Below are 11,349 nucleotides of genomic sequence, written 5' to 3' on the forward strand. Positions count from 1 at the left end.
GCGGTCTTTACTGTGGTTTTTTGGCTATTTTGTGTTCGACGTCCTAGTTATTTGCCTGACGTAAATTTTTTGCAAAATCTTAGTGTTCTTTTTTGTGTTTAATACGTTAAAACTCTAAACTGTCTTATTAATTATTGTTTGGTGCTTTTCGAAGACGGTGTAAAATATGGCTGACAAGAAAGGTAAGGAATATTTAATGATCCAAAAACTGCAGCAAATTTGTCCGCCTTATTTTCCAATAATTTAAGTTAATGTAAGCAAAACAATATTTGTCCGTTCATAGAATACCCTTAAAAATGAACAGGCTGGGAAAGGGCTACAGAAGTAGGTAGAAACTGTGCAAAAATACATAAGAATATGCAGGACGTTTAAATCAATAAAATTAATAAGGTTATCTCTCTCTGTGCCAGGTAACTTAGTCACATGTCTTTTTCAATAGCCTTGCTCTGCATTGCAAAATACTGCAGTCCAATAATAGAGATTTTATTAATTCTCTTATTTAGGACCAGATTGTCATCAAAATGTGTTACTTGCAGCACCTGCTTTAAAACAAGAGTACAGGAGGACCCAGAAAGCTCTGCCTTGGAGATTTGGACATCGAAAAAAACAGTACCTATTTCTTTTCATGTGTTTAATACAATGGCTGATGCTTGTTGGTTATACCCGCTCAACGATTTACCTTCACTAGATTTTTGGTTGGAGATTTTTTACAACTCTGCATTTATGTTGTTATTTCATTCAAGATCGGTGCTTAGGCTATTCTTTGAGCTCAGAAATCTGCTATTGGGCAGACCTAGGTGTATTTGCTGAAATTCTAAAACAAGTTCAATTTGCAAACTTGTTGGGGAAATTTTACTTGTTTATAAATGAATGATAAAATTCCTGGCCGCCCATAATATTGCAAAAATTTGGTATTGTAATTTTATTTTTTTTTCAAACAAACTCAAAAATACACCTTTTTAAACTTGCCAACCCACAAATATTCTGAGCGTATGAGATTTTTCTAACAAGTTTGTTGATTTACACAAACTCGAAAATTATTTTGGAACCATATCTAAATGTGGAGATGTAAAAATACTTATTATTGTAGCTGAAGATGTAAAAATTCTCAATGGTCCAACTTTAGACAATTTGTGGTCTATTATATTCACTGCATGTTGAAGTTCAAGAAATATGTAACACATTTGATGTAAAATCAATTCAAGCTAACTAATAAAATCTATATTCTTCTATTATTTGAGATGATATCAAAGATGGAATTGCTCGTTACATATCTCTTGTGGTGTGTGGGTGTAGGGTGATAAGGATTTACCCGTGTTTGCTACAACATGTTGGCTATATCGCTCAAGCACATATCAACGTCGCTAATTTTTTTACAACAAAACCACTTTAGCTATCAAAGGAACTGTTTCGTACACACTCACCAGGTTCCTTTGGTAGCTGCGTGTTATAATATTTGCAACAGGTCTAAGGGAGTTTTTTGTATTTATACTGTTTGATATAATATTATTAATATGTGAATAACTTAGATTAAGTAAAACCCCCACTAGATACTAGATTTTAGAGATTGCTTTTGTGGTGTTTGTCGAATTAAGTTTGTGGTAATAATAAGGCATCAATTCTGAAAAAAGAACAAATGATATTTCATATATTACGTGTCCTTGTAAAACAATTGACTTCTTCGAGCATATCATTCGGTACACACCATAAATGCGAAAAATGCATGCCAGTAGATTATTAGTGCAAAGGATAGCAGGTATTTTTCGTTAAATTTTCAACTTACTTGCATTATTCCTTCTTCACCCGATTTTATTTGTTCCTGCTTCTTAACCATTTTTTTAGCTTTATTTAGATTAAATTACAACGCAAACTTGAATTTTTAAGTTAAAAATTTACGTTTGCACGGTTATCGATTTTATTTGAGGATGCTTTTTTATTTTTTCTTTTAGATCATCAATATATTTCAATACCAATAGGAAAGAATTGAAATATATTTATTTTACATTTTCATTTTGCATGTTTTTCGAAATAAGATTTATTTTTCATGGAACTCGGCCGAATTCGCCCAAAACGAAAGTGAGATTGTAAAATAAATCTTTTAATTTGCATGACTCGACATATAAATATGTTTTTGTCGGGGTGTCAACTTATAAGTGAATATGCAACAGCTTAGCAGATTGATTTTTGATTATATAAGTCGGATTATTAAATACGAACGTTGTGCGTTACACGATTTTTGCTCTCTTCGTGTTTATTTCTTTTGATTCTGTATGTTATTTTGCATAGTATATCGTTTTTTCCTTAATAGAACTTTTAATCATGTTCAAAGTTGTGAGCGCGTAATTTTTTAGACTTAATTCAATTGAAAGAGATTATTTTCTTTAATTTCAAATGCATATATTATATTTTGACATTCCCAAGTTCCGGATTCTATTTACATTTCTTCACGTGATTTTTAAACTGATTTATTAATCGATAGATAAATTTACTAAATGTTATCGTTGTATGTTTTAAAGAAATGTAAATTGTTTCCAGAACCGAGGTGAAAATACCATCTTTAAGAAGATACGTTCAAAAAAATGGCGGTCCACTGACTTTAGACACGTATAACGTCCCAACATTTAAGAATTTCTTTAATTTACGAACTTCGAGCATGTAAGGATTATGTACGATTTAGGATAAAACGGAGAGTTGTATCTTTTAATACCAAAAAAAGTACGGCATTTGGGACTTGTTTAATTAATTATTTTATACACGTCTATTCGACTTAACAAAAAACGAACGATTTAAAAGCACCGAATTAAAAAGTTTGCTGCATATACTTTTCAATTTTCGTTGTAGATACAATGTAAATACAATGTAAATGGTGATTAATTCGGTTTACAGCCATCGGGGGTGCGGTGCCCCCCCCTTCTTCGGCTCCATCTTTTACCCCACAACCGCCGCCGCAGCCTAATCCACCTGTCCCCACACCCCAGCCTTACGGGGGTGAGTTGTCAGTGGCTGAAGCTTCATATTATTGTTGTTAATATTGGAAATATTTTTGAGACGTGTTAAAATTGTTTTTTTTAGTTATGCCTGGAATGCCAGGATCTCCTTATGTAATCCCGGGACAGACTCAGCTATATCCTCAAGGTCCTCCGCCCACTTACGATCAGAGTTTGACCCACCCGGCCATTGTCGGGCAGCATGTAAGCCAAACCGAGTTTAATTAAATCAATTCCATCCCAATAATATTGGTTTCAAACAATCTTTAATATACCACTGTTTAAATTATTTTATTAAGTTCATCAATAGTTAATGAAATTTATTAGTGTTTATCAAATTGTTTAATCAAATAGAGCCTAAAAATATTTTTACAAGTCTCGGTGTAAGTACTATTACATTATTACTTTAATTTAATTTATTTTATGAATTAATATTTTCAGCAATGTAATAAATGTAAATACAAGCACCGGCTGTTTAGAAATACGATTTATTTAGTTTGATTAATTAAACATTAAATGTTCATTTCTGCTTAAAGCAGGGAGATTATTATTTTTTTCCTTATTCAGATGTACCCCCCAGGGACAATGTATGCCGCTGGTTATCCCAGCTATTTGGGTTATCCCACATATACTCCGATGCAGTATTATCCTTCATTGGGTGCCTACTCCTATGCAATGCAGCCTGCTCAACTGCGACCGACCATCATGATACCGGTAAGTGCTTGCAGGAGTACCACGTCACCATTTTGTTTCCAATAAAGCTAGACATTTTTTTAAAAAAACTACATAATTTATTATAAATTTTCAACTTTATTTTTAATGTTAAATAAATTTTAGCATGTTACGATATTAAAAATGCATTAGCGACACTTTATGAAGGGGCCACATATTACTTTATACAGGTTTGCCAACTTCGTTGTATCTATAATCCGTTTCAGAAACGTGTAGAGTAATAAAATGGGAATTTGCATCTAATTCAGTAAATCCTGAATGAAAAAACTGACCAATAACACTAAACCTGAGGGGCCAATCCGATTGCTCCTAAACCCCTAAACCCCTGTGGTAATATCTCGAAACTGTCCGAAGCGGCTCGGATCCGTGGGAAACGAAACTGACGTGGTAAAATGACACTTTCTGCACGTTAGATTGATGTTTAATTATGTATTTTACAGAAGGGAGTAGAAAAAATATACAAATATAAAATGTACAACTTTAAAATAAATTTAAACAATAATGCAATATTTAGCGCAAAGTTTATTGGGTAACTAATTTTATTTTAGAATTTTTTGACAAATTGGAAAAATCGTTTTTTTGCGATTTGAGCGCCATCTATGGAGAATCCGAGAGAAAATTTTTGACAAAACCTGACCGAAAATCTAATAAAAAATGGGGGTTTCCATTTAAGATTTGAAAGTTGCCCACATCTCGACCTCTATCGAGAATTTTTATGAATATTTTTTATTTGGTCGTGAATTTTGCAAAAAATTAACATTTTCATTTGTTTGTGAAAAAACTACGTGGCTCCAAGTTCCTCCTACGCCGCTCTTTTTAGCCCCAATTAATTTTTGTTTTTGAGAATTTTGACCCTCTAACACAAATCATTCCTGACGACGATCGGTACGATCTATAATCAACGGCACCATCCGATAGGGGAAAGACCAAAAACTTATAGGATTTCCGTCTCCCAGGATTGTAAATGAATAAATTTAAAGGTCATTTCCCGAAATCAGATATAATTTTACATGGGGGGGGTTTTCGAGAGCCAGGAATCGAAATCCGATATTATTTTTTGAATATAGCTATACCCATACCAGATACACTATAATAAAGTACTCAGAAACTGTTTTTATAATAATCTAAAGCGAGAATATTAAAAGTTTTAGTATTTTGCAATTGGGGCTTAAGTAAAAATTATTTAGAGATATATAGTGAAATGGCAGAATATGTTGCTCTCCAATGTTGCGAATATGACTGAGTAAACTAAAGTAAGCGGCACAGGAAGGTACTACGAAAGTAGGAGCTCAAAATTTTGGGGTTCTATAATGGCGTTGAAAATTGGCATTTTTTTGTTTTTTGATGAATTGTGTTAGGACTTTGCACGCTATTGCGTGATCCTGTACTATGTGCGACCCGAGTTTACAGTCGATAATCGAAATAGAATCCGCACCTCTTCCAGAATGGATACGACACGGGGGCGCGGTTCGACGGCATCACGCAACAGGTGTTACCACCCGCGCCCCCAGGCGTGCCACCGACCGCCGCGCAGTTGGCTGCCATGGCCGGACACCAAGTGGCGCTAGGTCAAAAAAAGAACACGTTCTTGGCGGGCAGTTCGGAGGGCGGCTATACATTTTGGTAGTTTCGATTGCTCCCCAGCACCCCCCACTAGACTAATGGAAATCAAGCTAGATTATAATATTGAGGAAAGTAATATTTGTTTAAAGTGAGATTACACTCCCCTTTATTTATTAAGAACAAGATATACATGACAGGCGTCGCGAATGTCTTTTTTGTGTCCAGGCGACGCGCTTATTTATTTATTTTTTTTTTCGTTTTCGAATTGTTGATTTTTGATCGGTAGAGAAATAAAGCGTTTTTTTTTTTTTGTTGAACGGTAAATGAAACGTTGCAGCAAATCGTTCTTTATGACGGAAAGCAATAATCCAAGGATATGTTGAATGTATATTTTACCTTCTCTCGATGTTAGTGTTAATTGGGTCATATAGTATCCGAACTGATCTTGTCGAGTCGGCAAAATAGGTACTTTACATCGACAACGACATTTTCATTTATTTTAATTCGAGTTCAGTGTAGATAGTGTTTGTGTGAAGCATATTTCAGTGCAGAAGTGACCCATTTATTCTAACTTTGACATTATTTATAATTTGAAGTGTGTTTACATTGTCTGACTTCCCATCTAATTTATCATTCGAGAATACTAACTTTAGACACATCTGACAATTGTCAAATGGAGTCACACACCTGATAAACTTATTATGAATAATTAAACAAAATGAATAACATAACGTTAAATATAATATCGGACTCGGCCAAAAAAATATAATAATAGTTTGTTGCATTCGAGAAATAACAAATTTCAAATCAAATAAAAAACGGACGAGTCAAGTAAAAAATTTAATGGTGTGAAGTCAAATGCAAATAAAATTAAAAAAATCAGATAGTGTAAACCACACTTTTAGATATACAGCGAGTAGCACTTCCAAAACCACCAAATTATAAAACATATAATACAAAAATCTCTACAATATCATAAGTTGGAGAATAGCAATGTACTCGGACTAAATTTTTGTCCAACAAAAAAGAACAATTGGATTGATACACTACTTAAAACCAATAGTCATGACTGTAGCACAGATGTTTTTAGAACTAAAAAAAATTAAGTCTATGTGCAACGCCGTTTCATTATTTAATGAAAATATTTTCGTATAACAATTATAATAACAAAATTGACCTATTGAAATTGAAATGTTACACCAAAAGTTCAACTACATTACAAGGAATAATAAAGAAACACATTAATATATCCAATTACAATACAAATACAATTTACATATTTGTAAGAACATCCTAATTAAAAGTCTTAACACCCGTTTTATTTATGAATTATAAATATGAAATAATAAAAATTTTCGTTATTTTTATTAATTAAAATTATCAAAAGACATTTTAATTGGGCGGTTTATGTAAGTTTTCTTAGGTCACGATGCCACAACTAGAACTCTTCTTCTTTTTTTGGTTGCTACATTAAAGGCTTAGATGTGATATGAATTGATATGAATTTGCCTTACGGAGAAGGAGGCTTTTTTTCAAAAAAATAGGATGCAACTTTTCTACCTCTGCTCACAACCCGGCTCAAAATCGAAATACTCGAAGTTGCGAAATTAAATCGAGTAGACGACCAGAAGACATTTGTTAAAATAGTAAATACATTTATTTCTTTTCCCAAGTTATATCCCAGATTGCACAGATTGCATACTATAACTATTTCACTAATTTGCAGTAATTAGATAATTACATATATAGGTTATAAACACTCACTTGGCGGTAAAAATAATTTAGGAACTAGCAAAAAAGGAAGACGAATGCTAGTGGTTGCATCATGACTTCGGCAAATCTTGGCCGCCGCAATATACAGAGCCCAATTAAATTGTTTGTTGATAATTTAAATTAAAACATTTCATAGAAATTATAATAATAATAATTTAAATGCAGCTATGAGAATGTTTGACAAACGTTAAATATTAAAAATGATTTTGATCCCATTTTTTTATGGAATATTTAAGATGGTCAATTAAATTGTTTCCTTATTTTATGTTTCATAAATTTGATTATTTTTTGATAATGTTAATTTTTTTCTTATATGTGACAGAAGTTTTGTTTTAATATTTAATTTTAACAAATAATTTTGTTCAACAAATTATATTTAAATTATTGGTTCACTGTTAAACAATCAAATTGTATAAAAATAATGAAACAAACATTGCAGTTGGTTTTAATAAGATATTGTTTTATATTAATTGTGCCACAAAAAATGTTGTATTAGCATGTTATTTGTTCTATTTAAAATGTTTGTTTACATGTTAGTTCCCATCACTCATTTTCTTCATACTTTCAGATGTAACTTTCCCTACTAGTTCAAGAACCATGCTTATATATACAAATGGAACCATGCAAATATGTATGTACCGGACTTGTATAATAAACATGAAACTTGTTCGTTATTTTTCAATAAACAAAATGTATACTACAGCTGTTACATTAAAATGATTCAATTATTCGGTTGTATAATTTTTTGTTTTAAAGAGTAAGTTAACCCAATTTAATAATTGTTACTATATAAAATCATTTCGGGCAAACAAATCGGGGTATTTAACCAAAAGGAATCCAAAAAATATTTAAAATGATTACTGACCACAAATGTCTTTTATAACTTGTCTGAATATGAAAATCATATAAACACTTTCTCTTTGTTTTTGTTTCACTTAATATTTTATTATTTGTTTGTTTTATATAATATTGTTTTACATAATTTTCAAACATCTTTTTATTCATATTATCTTACTTGGACCTAAGAAAATTTTTCAGTAGCTTTTAATTAAATTAATTAAATTAAATTAAGCGCGCTTCCACTAAATCTAAACAAATGCAGATTTATATTAAAAAAAAGTAATGCAGTGATGGAGCCAACACAAACTAAGGAAAATGGTGTTATTAAGCGGAACTATTTTATAATTCTAACCTAAGATGACGTTTTTGTATATTTTTTTAGAAAATTAATATATTTAAAATGATTACTTAGATAAAAAAATAACCGATTATACAAAATAAATTAGTCTACACCTGTAGCTGCACGATCCATATGAAATACTTTGAAGTCGATGCAAATAAGTGCCTATTTAGCCGACACCGCTAGACTTGTATTTAAAAGGGAAGTTAATTTTTATATATTTTTTTGCTAACAATGTATTTGTGTGACGTAGGACGGCCATTTTTTCGGCAGCTGTAGAAATTTGAGATCCAAACCTTGTAAGGTTGTTTCTTAATTTTCAAATTCAAAATATAAACTGTAATTGTAATAAGTTTTCAGCAAATTAATTAATAAATTTTTTTAAACTGATCATGCTGTAGTAAGAGTGTAGTATTAGTATTTCGCATTTTAAGTTCGATCTTAAATGGTGTCACAATCAGTGGGCAACCTGCAAATTGATCAGTGTCACTAGTTTTGTTTTGTTATTTAATCTATTACTACTAAGGTTATGTTTTCATTATCACTATCACTGTAGTTTTTTTTTTACCCTTTAATTGGCCACTACTACTAAGGCTGTTGACTATAGGTCATGTTTTCATTATAAATAATACTCTTAATTTGTCGTTTCATATTCAATTTTGATATTTACAAACTGTTATGGCATAGTACATTTTATAAATAATGACGAAGTCCGTTAAATAGTCTCTACTAATTAAAAACCGTACAAGAACTCAAAAACACCCGTAAAACTTATATGTTACAGTATAACATCCGAAATGGCCGATGTTACGTCGTTACTAATATAGCATTGGCATATTTTGGACTACTCCCGGACATACATACAAATTCCATCGTTTTGCAATGGTTCGGCAGCTGGTGAATAAGGTATTTCCATACGTAGTGCAAGCGTCGTAACGGTAGGGTTAACATTTTTTATAATAATTTTTAATTTTCCTGGTTAAATTGCAATAACTACAGTTTTTTAAACAAATTGTCCATTAGCTTTTTTTATGATAACATGAAATTATTATTTGGGTCACTATTCTTGAATTTTAGGGAATAGAATGTTGTATGCATAATGCCAAAAGTTGAAATATGTTAAAAAGGAATTTTCTTGAAAATTGTCTATTTAAAGAGCAAGTAAATTTTTTCCTTCGTGGAGAAATATTGGTCGCAGACGATAGAAATGGGAAGAAATTATTATTTTTTGTCTTTTGTGCTTATTCGCGATAATTTTAATGCTACCTGATGTAATGGTATGATATTATAAATGCAGATTTTATTAGGTTTTTTGTAGGACAGTGAGATTAGAAAAAATGTGCGTATTCAAACGGATCACTTTTATAACCATGATAGACGACTTGTGGGTGAGCCACTAATATATATATATATATATATATATATATATATATATATATATATATATATATATATATATATATATATATATATATATATATATATATATATATATATATATATATATATATATTAGGCTTTTCTGTTATATACGAAATATGTTTTTGCACTTAGCGTGTATTGTTGGTTTTTATTGTAAGTACTAGATATCTTCTAACAAGTACGATAACGAAATGTAATACTACTACTTATTCGACCAATATTCACTTTTATTTACGCTAGGTTGTTACTTTATCAATTTTTGATACAATTTTCTTAAGCATCAACCCACGTAAGAAAATTTTAATATATTTGCGCATAAACGACTTTGGTAATTTCGACTTTATTTGCATTTACACAAATTTACATAAAAAAAATACAATCATTGTCTGTATTATTATGACTTAGTTGACCTGGTAATCTTTTATTCAGTTTAATTAACTCGTTACTTACTGTTTATACTAGTGTGATCAGTAAATGGTAGAGACATTCAACATTCAGTTCTGTGACCTTAGCTATTAAAATTGTTGAAAAACTAATGAGTGGATGAAATATTAAATCTTTTATTTCACTTTTTTTAATACCTGTTTAACGTTTAAACAGGGTATCTAAATTTATATTTTATTTTTCGCTTGCAGTTATTTGAGTCACTTATTTGACACAAATTGTTTTACAATGGTTTAATAAAATAACTCGTTTTTTGGAGTTTAATTTAAAATTATAACAAAACTTTTATTTTTATTGTAATCTTTTTTGTATATATTTTTTTTATTGACAATGAAGCTAGGAGCTTTATTACTATCGGTTATAATAAAAAAATGGAGGTTAGATCTAACGATAAAAAACACTTCATTGATAATTTATATTTTATAAATTTGTCTCACCATTGGCACCCTGTTACGTACTTGAACGCTATCGAAACTATAACGTCAAACGGCATTTAAAATAAATTATTTGTCACTTATAACTTTCTTTTAACAAAAATTCATTAAGTATTAATTTTGTTCAATGTTTTCTTATAAGTGAGAATACACTATCCTGGTTCTGTAATGTTTTAGTTAACAAAAGTATATGTCCCGTAGAATAAATGGATTGTTAATAAAAACAATATATGGTGACTATTGCACACAAAATAGCGATTCGGTTATATTTTAAATATACATTTTGTAATACGTAAACAAGTGCAATAAACTCGATGTACAAGTTGTTTCGAGGAGGCTGCGCAGCTGCAAATTCTTTCCGAAAGCCTGTACGTTTGTGGCCATTGCGTTTCAAACTTGTAATAATTCATATTTTTTGGGATTTTGTTATGTGTTAAACAGTAGTATTTGTTTATTAATAAAAATTGGAAGTTCATATTTCATGTTTCATTTTCGAATGCAATTTCGCTAATTTCTTTTTCTACTCCCTTCTGTAATAGTATATTATGCAACAACTGCGCTCCTCTCGTGCCAAATAAACTCGTGACTCAAATGCCGTTTACCGCACTTGTTGCATAATATATACTATTATAATACCATAAAAAATATAGTGCATTTATTGCTTTGACGTTTTAAGGATTTTACAGTACCTTAGCCGCAGACCTTGGCAGGACCATGGTAAAACCCATCCCAACAGATGTTTATTCTGCTTTAAGTAGGTCTTCCCTGAGCTGGACTGTAAGGAATATTTTTAGAAACTTGAAATTTTTATATA

At 30.8% G+C, this 11,349-nt stretch overlaps 1 protein-coding gene across 4 annotated transcripts; it reads left to right on the top strand.

The window, feature by feature from the left end:
* Nucleotides 1-6,215, top strand: LOC132703490 (DAZ-associated protein 2-like). 4 transcript variants are annotated; one of them, XM_060672816.1, is made up of 6 exons: nucleotides 1-182; nucleotides 504-609; nucleotides 2,887-2,988; nucleotides 3,073-3,191; nucleotides 3,555-3,701; nucleotides 5,146-6,215. In XM_060672816.1, exons 4-6 carry the CDS (start codon nucleotides 3,075-3,077, stop codon nucleotides 5,344-5,346), a joined length of 465 nt encoding a protein of 154 aa, XP_060528799.1. In that variant the 5' UTR covers nucleotides 1-182; nucleotides 504-609; nucleotides 2,887-2,988; nucleotides 3,073-3,074; the 3' UTR covers nucleotides 5,347-6,215. The 4 variants fall into 4 exon arrangements, with proteins under 4 accessions (XP_060528799.1, XP_060528790.1, XP_060528772.1 ...); XM_060672807.1 differs by having other exon boundaries at nucleotides 537-609; XM_060672789.1 differs by lacking the exon at nucleotides 504-609.
* The last annotated feature ends 5,134 nt before the right edge of the window (nucleotides 6,216-11,349 follow it).

Source organism: Cylas formicarius, unplaced genomic scaffold, assembly GCF_029955315.1.
Source record: "Cylas formicarius isolate icCylForm1 unplaced genomic scaffold, icCylForm1.1 PGA_scaffold_10__41_contigs__length_53128322, whole genome shotgun sequence".
Lineage (NCBI taxonomy): Eukaryota > Metazoa > Arthropoda > Insecta > Coleoptera > Brentidae > Cylas > Cylas formicarius.